Here is a 14831-nt window from a genome sequence, read left to right on the forward strand (position 1 = left end):
ATTGCATTGTTTATTCAGCATCTACCATTCTGTAGTGGTGTCTGAACATGTAATGGAGAATATCTACTGCACTCTTTTAACCTACTATGGACCAGATTATGAAAAAAAAAATGTCAACAAAAAGTTAACTGATGTGTTTTATAGCGATTCCATGTAACTTTTTAAAAATGAAAGCATTTACTTCAATTAGTTATGCTGTTTCCTATTACAGTACTTTTTATAGTTCTCCCAATTTTTCAATGGGATTTTTCAAGGGAATAATTTCGAACAAAGCACAAGCTCATCAGTTGAGCTTTAACCCCATAGAAAATCTGTGTGATTTCAAACATCAAAACATCAAAACATCCGGAGAGCAGCGATCCCCTGACTCTTGAAGCCAGTGAGGTCTATAGGCATTGATGCATTGATATCCTTCTGAGACTGGCTCTACGTTGCTGAGTTTTATTTGTTTACCATTATTTACACAATATATTTCAGTCCAGAAATCAGTACTTTGTGCACGTTGTCTGGCAATGGCCCGGGGTCCCATCCTCATGTTCATTGTTCCCGGCTTTGTCTCTGGATCCACCATTACCCTGGCTAGGATAAAGTGGTTACTGATGGTGAATGAATAAATTAATGAATATCAACACATCCATATTATTTCTTAGCAGTGGTACCACACCTCTCCTTTCCATTATCAGCTCATTTCAGACAAATTGATGATTCACCATTGCCACTGCAGGCACAAGACATCCTGGCTAAACAAACATAAGCCTTGGGGACCCTGCTGTAATTGTTTGATTAAAAATGCAAAGCATAATGCTAATTTGCATTGTTAAATAATACAACATAAACAAACAAACAAATAAATGATTTGAAACTGCATATAATACAAGCAAATACCATACCATACCATGTAATGCCATAAAGCTAGCAGTATTTTGTTTATTATGGCACCTTATGTCAATGAGAGTTGATAATCATAAAATGGTTGACTTTTTGGACGTTTCAATAAGACATTCATAAAGCAATACACCTGAAAAAATATAAATGGCATACTGGTGAAATTGCAAGGTCTGTTTGAACCACTTTCAGGTATTTTCACAGATTTGACAACTGACAATCAACTGTGATTATTAAGTGATTATAATTTATCATAATCACTAAAGAATATTTTTATATACAGCTGTATGCAAACGTTGAAGCACCCCTGGCTAAATTACATATTTTATTGATTTTTGAAGTAAAAACTATTTTTAAAATGTTCATTTTTTCTGCAAATGTTAATGCAGAGTTACAATAAAAAATAACAAGTGTGACAATTTTGTTGGACTGTCTTCCAACTGTAAAGTTTAAGAACTTATTTAACTTAAATGACTCACTTTGCCTCGTTACTCAGGTCAAGAATTGTCACTAGGAGTAACAATTCCAGAGCATAATAAATTCTCTGACTTTTCAAACCTTGTGCTAATACTCAACAACCATGCACTTCTTTAAGCAGCTAACTAAGGGTCTGAAAATGAGGCTAATTGATTCCTACAAAGTAGAGGAAGGCTATTAAAAGATATCAAAGCATTTCCAGCTCACAATTTCCACTGTCCAAAATGTCATTAAGAAATGGCAGTTAAGGGTAACTAAAATCAGGGAAGGAATTCAAGGCAAGACCTGGAAGACCAAGAGGACTCTCAGATAAAAATCCCCATATGCTGGGCAGAAAGGCAAAGCAAAATCCCCAAATGACAGCAAGGTTTAGCTGACACAGGAGTGGTGCTGCACTGGTCTAATCTGCAGCATTGTTGGCCCAAACATGATTTGGAAGAGTCATCAGAAGGAAATCTTCACAAAAGATTTGCAACCTCATCACAAGAGGGAACATCTGATGTATGCATAATTATATCTACATAAATCAGAGGCATTTGGGAAACAAGTAAATATTGAACATTTTGGCCACAGTGACCAAAGGTATGTTTGGAGGGAAAAAGGAGCAGCATTTGATAAAAAGAACAGCTTGCCAGCTGTTAAGCATGGGGATGGATCTTTGGGGGTTTATGACAGCCATTGTCACTGAAAACATTGCACAGGTAGACGGAAGAATGGATTCCGGTAAAATAGCAAATTCTAGAAGCCGATGTGACACAGTCAGTCAAGAAATTGAAGCTAAAAAGAGAAATGCAAGCTGGATCGTTTGAAATGGTCCTCAGAGTCCCCTTACTTGAACATCATTGAAATTCTGTAGGCAGATCTTTAAAAAAAAATGCTGTGCATGCAAGAAACCCCAATTTGTGGGTTAAAATTCATCAAACAAGACCAGAATGACTCCTAGCTGGCTACAAAAAGTGTTTGCAGGGTGTAATATCTGCTAAATAGGTTGTTACAAAGTACTGAATTAGTAGTAGTGTATTCAAACAATTGCACAGCCCACAATTATTCCTGTAAATACCCTTCCCTAAACCTTCAATGAAAGCTTCCCAAAGCATCATAATGGAAAGGTAGAAGAATTCATTTAAAACAAAGAGTGAATGTAACACTCTAGCACAAGTATTACCCTTTCTGTCTGCTTTTACACTATATCAGAAGTTGTGGAGAAAACAGCAGATGTCTTAGGAAACTGTTTTCATTCAACCCCCTTTATTTACCTTTACACTAGCAGCTCTGACACCAATGACACTTTAATTACAACTAGAGATCTGAGATCTGTTACAACCATCAAGGCTTTAATTAGAGTTCGTTAATCAGTGTTATTTATCCATATGCGATGTAAAGGATGGTAAACACTAAAGGTGCTAATGTGCTGTGCATCACCTTCTGTGGCATCTTTGCATGAAACTACTTAATTAGACATTTCTTGCACATATTTTTAAAGTTCTTCTGTCTTTTTAAATTGACCATAATGCTGCAAATATTAATATGAACCTAAACTAAAACCATATTTACAAAAAAGAATGAATGTAACAATGTATACATTTATTTAAAAAATAAGGTTAATGTTATTGAGTACTATGCAATAAGGCTGAATGCTGAATGGGATTTTGCACAGAATTTCAAGTGAGCAAAATGTTTGGCACGCAAAGAAATGAAGCCACAGAAAAAAAAAAACATGACACATATGTATCAACATAAAGCGTTGCTCCTTGTCAATACTTTCAACCAGCTAAAAGGAATGTTATTTTGAGAACCCTGCAAGACCTAACTGCCTCGATGTTCAAGCCAAGCATGTTCATCATGTCGTTTCATTCATTCATTGCTACACTAAAGAAGTGTACTTAATTATACCCTAATTACTGTCATCCTCTAAGAGACGTGAACAAGAATATGTGTTCAAGCCTCCATAATACAGCTCATAATAAAAATTTTTTAGGCTAAATATAAATAGGCACAGAACCATGATAACATAGTATTCAAGGACTCTGGACCCAAGCATCTTTTTTCCATATTTTTAGACATTTTTATTCATGTAATGCTGGATGATCAACATGTGATTGTTATTTAACACAAGGTATTTACACTCATAAAAATCACATTTCTTTGATAAGGTAGAGCTACTTCTGTGTTCCATCAAATAAGGAAAATTAATTTTCAAACTGGATTGAGGTGACTTGCATATGCTTTTTTTAGTGAAATTAAAAACAAAATCAATAAATCAGTGAAAAAAGAAAATATATAGCTCAAAACATGTTGTTCCTGAGCTGCTGTGAGTTGCCCTGGCAAGCCTGTAATTCACAGCAATTCATAGTAATTTACAGTCAGAGCTGTAGGATTTGGCAGGAGTTTTCAGACACATACATCTTACACCATTTCCAATAGGTCCAGCTTTACACAGAGCCCATAGTGAGCTAGCAGTTAGCTAAAAGCCAGGCTGGACAACACAGACAGGATAGGACAACAAAAAAACACTGATCAGATAAAAACATACATAGCGAACACAGAATGAATGATAAGAACACAAACACTAGAAGAGTGCAGGCGTTTTCCTCTTCACAATGCTCTCCCTGAGAGCAAATAAACACACACCGTGACCCTGAGAGAACAGCATGCTGAGATATTAGAGTAGAGCAACCCTTTCTCCGTCAAGAATAACTTATGTTTTAGCCAACTAACTTGTTCCACTGGCTTTGTGCTGTGCTCTGATTCCACAGTTACAACAAGGAAGAAGAGCCAAAGCTTAGAAGCTGACAAATGTATTCGAATATCAATAATAATTTAAAATTATGGTTTGTGATTTAAAAAAAGAACACTAAATACAAATTTCAAATCTCAGAAATACAGATATTATGCAGATTAGGCCAAAGGTGAAGCACCAGAGCTTCCCTGAGAAAAGTATACACTTTCAGAATGGTGAAACAAATAAAAAAGGGTTTTGTGTTCTACAGTGAAACACTCGATGCTTAGTATAAGCCCAGCATAATTATTTAGGTAATGTTCTAGCAAGCTAGGCTATATTAACTTTAGTTTGCTGCCAATTGTTAGCACGCACTTCATGGACAAGAGTGTGGCATATGACTAGGATTTGGCAAATGCTGAGTTTCACCACTCTGAAAGCGTCTTCTTTTCCTTGAGAATCCTGAATGCTGTATCCTGTATTTTTGATATTTAAATTCTTTGAGATTTGTATGTAGTATTCTGATACTGATACAAATATATGAAATTCACATTAAAATACTTTTGTGGCACCCGGCTAGCTCAGTTGGTAGAACATGAGACTCTTGATCTCAGGATTGTGCGTTTGAGCTCCGCATTGGGCGTCAACCCCAGCCACTTGGGGTGCACAGACTAGTGCTCTCTCTAAGTGCTGGTCCCAAGCCTGGATAAATGGGGTGGGTTGCGTCAGGAAGGGCGACCCCTAATGGGAGCAGCTGAAAGAACAACAACATTAAGATACTTTTGTCAGCTTCCAAGCTCCATACAGGGTGAGCTAGCTGATTAACACTAGCTAAAAGACAAGCTCTGGTTGAAGGTAAAAGGTTTTGCTCTTTCACTGTGTAACTGTGATAGAACAATAAAGTTTTGGTATTATCATAACACTTCAATAATACTGAGGAGATGGATGATAACAGTAGAAGATAATAACCTCAGATTAATGGAAACTTGGGCCATGACCCAAACATAATTCAACACTACGACATAGAATGTGAGTACACCAATTGTGTCATTACTATCTACAGTATGTATGTTATTTAGTGTGTAAATTGCAGTCACACATGCAGACACAGTCTTTCTGAATGTGTATTGACTTGGCATTCACAGCTTTGAGATTAATGCATGCAGTGCAGAAGGACACAGCATAATCCACATTACAAGATGCTCTTTTTGCATACAGCTTGCACTAGAAGTTTTCTACCATTCATCCCCAAATCTCCAACATCCAGCAGCTTCAGCATTAATAAAATGTGCATTTTTATAACTAACAAATTCACTCCTAAATAGTTTGAAAAATGAACACTGATGAACACTCATTAAATTTCAAATCAATTCCAATAAAGTAATATGTGATCCTTTTGTTTACCTCCACATCCTTCTTTGAAGTCAAGTTCTTGTAAGAAAGCCTGCTGCAAACAGTGATAAATAATAAAATGTGCTTCCTCTGTGGTGTCTCTAGGACATGGAGAAAGCAGCGGTAGACTCATGGTGTAGCTCACGATGAGCAAGAAGAGCTGCGAGTATGAGCAGGACGCCACAGGCCACCTCGAGTGTATAAGACAGACAAGCCGAGGCCAGGGACCAGCCGAAGGACATGTGTATGTGGGCGAGAAGTTCAGCACTCAGCAGCCGCCGCAGTTCGTCCAAAGCCTGCTGAGAGTAGCTAATGTAGATGCACACACCAGAGAGTGTAAAGAGGCCTGTGAAGAGAAAAGTGAAGCCTTCAGAAGTTCTCTACTTTCAGCAATAGGGAAATCATGTTCAATATTTAGATAGACATCATTCACTGACACTGTGGCACAATGAGCAAAATTAGTGCTTTTGTTTCCGATTGTCCATTTTTCAGATTTTTTTTTCCAGATTTTCCTTCTGTTTGTGAAATTAACAATTATTGATAAAAAAAAAACACTTACTAGAAAAAAAATTATAATACAAATTATTCTGTAATGTATGCTTACAACAGGTTAAGTTTCATTCTGATAATAATAAGCCAATCACTATTGATTTATATTTATAAATACAGCATATATTTATATTATCTAATTAGAATAAGCCAATATGGTATAAATAAGACATAATGTGTCCTAAGGCAGGCAGCTATCATGCCTGAGAATTTTTTTAGCATGGCATTAGTAGCTGGTATTAGGTGTTATTTTTATAGTGATACTGATATTTATGTCAGTGTGAAGCTCTAGGGTTAAACTGCATTATGACTCACATGTAAATTACTTTGCATAAGACATCTGCTAAATAAACATAATGCAAATTAATAATATGTTTCTGAATTTCAACTCAGTTGAAAAGGATAACTGAAGCTGTATGTTATCTTCAGGAATTCTGTAGTTTCAATTCACAATTCAAACATAAATGTTCTCTTATTTCTATATAAAGCCTCTTATTCCCTCATTCCTCAAAATTCTGACAATTCTATCTATAAAAAGAAACAAGAACAAAGATTAAGAGACACATAAAAGTCTTTGTAATGTCATATTTGGTCACACTTGCAATATGCTAGCCAATTCACTTCTATTTTAAAACAGAACATTCCCACAATATTAATCCTTATTAAATATTTCAACAGAAAAATGGTAATTCAACTTGCTCAGAATTACACAAATAGTATGTAGATGTTTTGTCACTTTTAATCCTAAATAGAAGGAAGCAATAATGATCCTAATAATAGCGCAAGTGTAAGAGCGCATCTGTAGTAAATGATAAATGATGTGAGAGAGATAGGGAGAGAGAGAGAGAGAGGAGAGAAATGATTTCATTTATAAAAATATTTTTATATATCCATCTGACTCTCACTTTGGAAAATCATGTAAATGCATGTCAGCATCAACAAATTTCAAAATAGACATATTAAAATCTGGCCTATCTGTGAAAGCTTTCCAAAAGACACAAAGTGGGCATTCAAAGCTTGAACTGAACAGAAAAACACATTATAATCACAGTGAAATCACAGCATTGATTTGGGTCTCCTCGTGGTTCATGTGCTACTGATTACATGAGAGTGTGGAGTTCTGCACAGGCCAAATAATTAAGCACTTCTTAGTGCTGTGAGCTCCTCCATCGACCGTAAGTGACTGCAGAGCAGTGAGGTAAAAACAGCTTCAGACAAAACAATGCTATGTTGCAATGCAGTATGTTCTAAGGTAAAGTGGAGCTGGAGTGATATGAGCCTTGTTTTTCCAAGAGTGATTGGAGGAAGAAGAGACTGAAAGTGCACATCAAGATGATGAGTCTCATGCTGAGCAGAACATCATTTAGAAAGAAGCTCCAGGTCAGAAAACAGATGGTAATGGAAATTCTGCTACTGTTGATCATCTTACTATGTGCAGCCAATTTGTGATTAATTAAACACCCGAATGTTCTGGATCTCAACAGAGACGTTTTGATGGAAGAAATGGAAAAGGGAGCCTATTACAGTCACCTCCAAAAATTTCACAGAATGAATTCAAACGTGTCAACATTTACAAGTTAAACCTTAGCTAGTGATAATATGAAGAGAGATCTACAAATCAATGTGGGCTTCATTGAAAAAAAAAAAAAAAAACACTCCGCAAAGAACAAAATGAGAGATAATGATGGTCTGAGATTCGCATATCCTTGTGGACTCTCTTCTCTAATCAGTCTATTCTTCAATTCTCTCATAGAAAAACATTTGGCCACTGGGACATTAGTACAAGGACCAGGCTGATTGAAACCACTGAGCAGCTAGATGCTAGATGTTATATAATGAACTTATGATTAGATGGCTGGTTAACGGTAGGATATTTACTAAACCAACAGTGACTGAGTGGGTCTAATAAGGTACAATTAGTCTCAGCTTTTACTCATCAATCTGCTGACAAACTATACTACATACTTAGCTGATTTAGCTGATCTTTTAAAGAAATCGCATTGATTATGTAGTAGTCTGGGAAAACCCATGTGATTTTGCTGGAACTACATGTTTTCAAAAAGCCAAAAGATGAAAAATCAGGCCAAAACACAGGTTTTCTGCATATGGCATACTTTGACACCTCAATATTAAGAAAGCTTTATATGATATGGAAATGTTGTATTTCCTTTAAATCTTGCCTAGGCCTATCTTCCTGCAAAAATCACACTGGGTTAGGAGCCAGTTTAACAAGACTACAAAAATGCCATCTTAGCAAGTGAGAATAGTGAATAGTCAAGTGAATAGTCAAATTTATCTAGTATTTCCTACTATAAGATTATTAAACCTATCTCTAGACATTGTTTCACTAATTTCAAGCTTGAAATAGCCTTGCCTATTGGCAGATAATTGCTAGATAATAGATGCTCATTTTAAGTGTTTATTTCCATAAGAAAGCTAAATTATCTGCCAATAGGATAATAAAATGTATAACTTGAAGGTAGTAAAATGAGGGTAAGACCTTTGTAAAGAAACAATTAGAAATGGAAAATAGAACTGTGGAAAAACCAAGTGATAGGACTCAAAGGAGTTAGATGCTGCCACCTCCAATCAACTCCATAAATGTCGGTCTGGCATCCACAGAAATCTTTACTGAGGCTTATATTCCTTGTAATGTTTATTATCAAATGTGTCTATTATATATTAGAGTTAGAAATATTAGAAATATTATATATTAGAGTCTCTGTTCCTTGCTGATGCATCTGAAGATGCATCCTTTGGGAAATTTGGTTTACTAGCACACTGCAAATACCAAAGAAAAGTATTTACCAGTTCAGTTTTCTGGCAGTTATTTTCTTTTCAAAATAAAAGCTGTTCCTGGTCCCTTGATACACCCTGTTTTTACAGAAGTCATTTGCATGGTCCTAATAATGGATGCTGCACAATAAAGTCTTATCAATTATTTTATTTATATTATATTTATATTTATAATTTTTTTTTAATTATATTTATATTATTTTCTGCTGGCCCTAACAATTTATTAATGTTTCAGGACATGCAGTAAATACAGCATTTTTATCACTGTATTGTGGTCAAAACCAAATTTACAGAACAGTTAAGTAGACTAGGTCCCCAGCTCTTGCCATTTTTTATTATTATTATTATTATTTTTTGACAAAAGCCCACTCCCAACACTCCAGCCCATTTTTTAGTGCTGAAACTGGAATGAGGCTCACACAAAGCCACAAATGTTCAACGACCTGTGACAGAAAAAACGAGCCACTATAATCAAAGCACTGAGCTCTAGGAGGTTGGAAGGAGGTTGGAAAAAAGTTCCAGAAGGCTGCAGGTGTTTAAGCAATGAGGTTTAAAAGGTGTAATGTGGTGTGTACTCCACTGTAATCATGGTAGAATTGTAACGCAATGACACTAACAGTTTAGTGCTCCAAATATCTGTATCTGTATTAAGATGTAACCCTGAATTAGGCATGTCCTTTTCCCCATTTTTTAAAATGAACCCTATCTCTATGCCTGGAAAAAACTCAGATAGCAATGGCAGCACTCTGAGCAGTCTGGCTGACATTTTCTCAACCTCAGCTACATCACTCAGAATTAGTTTCACCTCATTATGCGAACATATGTGAGAATTAATTTCAACTCAAAATGTGAGGATTTAGCTGGTAAACAAACTAATTGTGAACAGACCAGGCAGTTACTAAGGATATTATTATTATTGTTGTTATTATTATTGTTGTTGTTGTTGTTGTGGCTACGCAATGTTTGATAAAAACAGAAATCCCTAAATATACATTGAATATAAAAAGTCTACACACCCCTGTTAAAATGGCAGGTTTTTGGATGTCAGAACTTTTCCCACCTTTAGTGTGAAATTGCAAAGTATACAAATAAAGTGAAAAACACTCAGAAACCTTTTTAGGGAAAAAAGGAAAAATAAAAAAAATGTACAATAACCTAGTTGCATACGTGTGAACACTCCTAAACTAATACTTTGTTGAAGCACCTTTTGATTTTATTACACCACTCAGTCTTTTTGGGTAAGAATCTATCAGCGTGGCACATCTTGACTTGGTAATATTTTCCCCCTCTGTCATGCAAAAATATTCTAGATCCATCAAATTGTAAGGGCATCTCCTGTGCACAGCCCGCTTCAGGCCACTCCACAGATTATTAGTTGGACTCAGGCCTGGACTCTGGCCAGGCCATTCAGAAACATTGATCTTTTGGTTAAGCCATTCCTTTGTTGATTTGGATGTATGCTTTGGGTCATTGTCGTGCTGAACAGTGAAATTCCATTTCATCTTCAGCTTATTAGCAGATGCCTGAATGTTTTTGCCCTAAAATCAACTGGTATGTTTAGCTATTCATGATGCCCTCCACCTTGATAAAAGCCCCAGTTCTGGCTGAAGAAAAGCAGCCCTAAAGCATGACGCTGCCTCCTCCATGCTGCACCATGGGAGTGGTGTTGTTTAGGTGATGTGCTTTTTTTTGCACTTGACCAAATTTTTGGAATTATGGAATTATTATACCTTTTGGAATTGGTTTCATCAGACGATAACACATTTTTAGGGTGATTTAGTTGGGCTTGTATTTTTTTTTGTGAGAAAGGGTTTCTGTCTAGCCATCATACCCCATAGGCCAGACGTGAAGAATACGAGAGATTGTTGTCAGAGACTAATCAGTACTTGTCAGATATTCCTGCAGCTCCTTTAATGCTGCCTATTGGCAGCCTCCCTGGTAAGTTTTTGTCTTGTCCTTTTATAAATTTTGGAGGGACGTCCTGTTCTTCGTGATGTCACTGTAGTGCTCCATTTTCTCTATTTGTTGATGATGGCCTTTATGGTGTTCCATGGTACATCTAATGTTTTGGAAATTCTTTTATACCCCTCTTCTGATCAATACCTTTCAACTTGTAAGCTCTTTGCAGACCATGGCTTCAGCAGTCGCAAGAAACCAGGAAAATGTGAAGAAAATCCTACAGAAACAGCTGGTCTTTATTTGGGGTTAATCAGAATAATTTCATTGATAACAGCGGTATGATAATTACTTTTGAACATGAGATTGAATGTAATTGTTTCATTTTGAACACAGCCACATGCCTGATTATAAAAGAGAATGCACACTTATGCAACCAGGTTATTGTAACTTTTTTATTTTTCTTATTTTTCCTGTTTCTGATTATTTTTTCACTTATTTTTTATATGCTGTAATTTCACATTTTTCTGATCTGATTTATCCTGGATTCATTTTTTACACCACAAAAACCTGCCATTTTAACAGAGGTGTATAGACTTTTTATATCCACTCTATTTTTAGAATTATGATCAATTGCTTGCTTAATTATTAATCTTCATTAATTTTTTATGTGTTATTGATTTTTCTTTACCACCACTGCATATAACAGCAATTCATTCTATTTATCTAAATTGTACAATAAAAACTGTACAAATTTGTTTCATCTTTATTTGTGTGTTCAAATGATTTTGTGGTAAAACCCTGCTGAACTCACTTGCTTATTTATTTAATAAGGTCCATCAGGTGTGTTATAAGTACATAATAATAAAATACCACACCATAATGTCAGAATATAAACAGAATTACCTATCTAGTTTCTCTCTAAATTATGCTTAGACCACATATTTACTTTTTGGACTGCTGATGATTTTTGTATGACTGAGATATTGGACATATTGAAGTGAAGCTAAATGTTTTAGTCCAATGAACAGAGAAATGTATGAAACTGATAAATTCGTATGATTAATGTAATAAATCTAAATGAGGGTTATACAGATGTTTATACAGTTTGCTTATGCAGTAGGTATAATACAACAAAAGAATTATTTTAGCAGCGAACACCTCATTTTGTTGTACTTGCTTTCTGACTCTGAATTCAAGCCTTCAATTTTTTATATATTCTCTCTAAATCTATACATTATATCCCCTTACCTGAAGAACCTCACAGGTAAGCCTAATTTACTTACTGCAGATGAGGAAGTACACAGCCACTCCAGTGAGGATTGTATAACTGCGGGCAAGAGAGCCGACCAGGCCGAAGATGCCTCCGAAAATCAGCAGCACCAGGCTGAGAGGCAGCAAGATGACAATGACCCTGTGCAGGTCTATAGAGAGACAGAAAAAAGGTTTCTAATTAGAAATAGTTATTTTTGAATAAAGAACAAATGAATAAATCATTACAACTTTGTCAGATTCTCAAAAATTAAAAAAATCAAAGATATTTTAACATGAGCAAAATAGATTATTTAATATGGAAAGGGAAGAAAATGAAATACTGTGCAAAAGATTAATGTCATGTCTAATTCAGTCGTTATTGATTTTAGTACAGTATTTATTACAGTGAATTACAGTGGAGTGAAGTCAGTTAGTGTTATAAGAATACCAAAAGACATTTGGGAATTTTTCCGTTGTCCAAAAATTGGCTACACAGCTAGAATACTAGAGTGCTAACTTCCATTTGGACCATTCATGAAAGTGTGTAATTTGGGCAGTAGGTCAATAAGAGTGGATCATCTTTTTTGTCCCTTTGAGCCACCTTGTACAATGATGCTGTGAGAGCAGCTAGGTAGATGATGACTAGACTCTGTATTCATTTTACTCAATTTCACACATCAAAGGCAGTGGGTCTTACTCAGACTCACGTAAGAGGTGTTTTTCCTGCTCACTGAACTCAGAAGTATCCATGTAAAAGGAGATGTCATGAAAACTGCCATTCTTTCCTGTGGGTGACAGTAAAACAGAAATTATATGGGCTAACTCATACTGACATTGTGTTTACACAAACACACACCTGCGCCTAGATTAAACGCAACATACGATGTGGTGCAGGATTCAGTATAAAATGATCTAAAATGTTAGTGATTAAATTGTGAAATAAGTCTACCAGTTATTGTGCACAGTTATATTACACTCATTACACTTAACAAATACCTGACTGAAGAGTTCCAAGTGAAACACACATGAAATTCATAAGCTTGAGTATATCTGAAGGAATATGCCCAAGGTTTTATTTTTTTTTTTTTTGTGCTTGTGTGTGTGTGTGTGTGTTTGTGAAAATTATATACAGAAATTACAGCACTAATGTGGTATTAGTAATTTTCATAATTTTCTCCAACAGTTGGCTATTATTAAATAAAATTATTTCTTGCAAATGCATTCAACACAGCTCATATATAATTTGTAGATTGTTGGATATGTATGGGTTGCTTGTTGTCCAAGACCCTTGAAACTTGCACTCCCTCTCAGACAATGGACCACAGAAAGCTCACTGTCAAGCTAATGGGTGCTTTTTGCTTGGAGTTATAAAAGACCATTACACAGCCCGAAACTGCATACAGTACTATATATATATATATATTTTGGAAATATATGAGTGGTCAATTTTTTTGTTCCAGATCATAATTTAGGCGCACACATTTCATAGAAGAAAGGGGAACAAACACAAAAAAGTGTCTATTTTTAACAACAAATAAAATTTCTTAGATAAAAAGATTCTTTAGTCAGTTAAAGGAGTTAAGTTTCCTAAAGGGGTTCTATATGGAAATCTTTCTAATAACGAAACACTCGGTTTTACATACAGAAATAAACGTACCAAATCATACATTTCTTTGTTTCCAAGGTGGACTGATTTTACCTTTACCATGTAGTTTTTACTTGGTAAGCTGTATGGTGTATCTTTAATGAGATTTTAGAGTAAAAGCTTTAAAGCAGCACCATTTGTCCTTAGGGTCCAATTGTGTAGCTTAAATTATTTCTAAAGGTCTCTATACTCTTTTCTCTTTTCCAGGTGAAAGATACATACTAAAGGGATAAAAGATGTACCTCTGAGAGTGTCACACACACACACACACATATATATATATATATATATATATATATATATATATATATATATATATATATATATATGTATGATGTATGTATGTATGTATATGTGTGTGTGTGTATGTATATATATAAGTATATATATATATATATATATATATATATATATATATATATATATATATATATATGTACACATACATACATATATTTATGTGTACACACACACACACACACACACACACACACACACACATATATATATATATATATATATATATATATATATATGTGTGTGTGTGTGTGTGTGTGTATACACATACATATATTTATATGTGTACACACACACACACACACACACACACACACACACATACATATATATTTATATTTATATTTATAAAAGAATATACATTCTTGAACATATATAAAGTATTAAGCTACATTATTGCATAAACTGTAAATCTAAATCAATAACTGCAGTGTGGTCTTACATTTCCCAAAGTATTTACTCCTGTAGGCTTCATCTGCAATCAGGGAATAAATTACAGGTTTAATTGAATCTACTGATCATCCGAAGTGACACGAACAGACATGTAAGCCAGATCACTGCAAACCCGGCGATTCTGCCTAACCCGATGCGCTGAAAAGAAAAGTTGTTAGCAGGTGCTTATAGATCAGCTCACACACCTTCGTAGATCCTCCACAGCCCCGAGTGCGAGCTCGCAAAGTGCCAGCTGGAGTTGATGACTTGATCCACGTCTATAATGTACCAGTAGTCGGTGCCCACAGCCACAGCGAGCAGAGTGAAACTGAGCAGTCCCAATAAACCAGCCGAGATCACCACCACGCCGAAGCTCATCATAACCACGAGCTTCAGTGCCGCCTTCACTGCCTGGTGCTCTGTGCGCTCCAGCACAGTGTGTGTGTGTGTGTGTGTGTGTGATCCTCCTCTCAGCCACTAGCGCTCTTC

General features: G+C 35.5%; 1 protein-coding gene across 1 annotated transcript; it reads right to left on the reverse strand.

Moving 5' to 3' along the window:
* Nucleotides 1-3447: 3447 nt before the first annotated feature.
* Nucleotides 3448-14797, reverse strand: LOC113528445 (transmembrane protein 235). The gene is made up of 4 exons (XM_026916985.3): nt 14549-14797; nt 12676-12753; nt 12001-12138; nt 3448-5819 (listed from the first exon to the last, which is right to left on the reverse strand). The coding sequence occupies exons 1-4, from the start codon at nt 14721-14723 to the stop codon at nt 5575-5577; spliced, it is 636 nt and encodes a 211-aa protein (XP_026772786.1). The 5' UTR covers nt 14724-14797; the 3' UTR covers nt 3448-5574.
* Between the last annotated feature and the right edge of the window lie 34 nt (nt 14798-14831).

The sequence above is a fragment of the Pangasianodon hypophthalmus genome, chromosome 13 (genome assembly GCF_027358585.1).
Source record: "Pangasianodon hypophthalmus isolate fPanHyp1 chromosome 13, fPanHyp1.pri, whole genome shotgun sequence".
Classification (NCBI taxonomy): Eukaryota; Metazoa; Chordata; class Actinopteri; order Siluriformes; family Pangasiidae; genus Pangasianodon; species Pangasianodon hypophthalmus.

Excerpts from the sequence above, each read along its gene's own strand:
- LOC113528445 (XM_026916985.3), bottom strand. The coding sequence starts at position 14,723 with ATGATGAGCTTCGGCGTGGTGGTGATCTCGGCTGGTTTATTGGGACTG. Across the intron at positions 12,754-14,548 it reads GCTGTGGAGGATCTACGAAG|GAAAGAATGGCAGTTTTCAT; the intron begins GTGTGTGAGCTG and ends TGTCACCCACAG. Across the intron at positions 12,139-12,675 it reads GCAGGAAAAACACCTCTTAC|ACCTGCACAGGGTCATTGTC; the intron begins GTGAGTCTGAGT and ends GTCTCTCTATAG.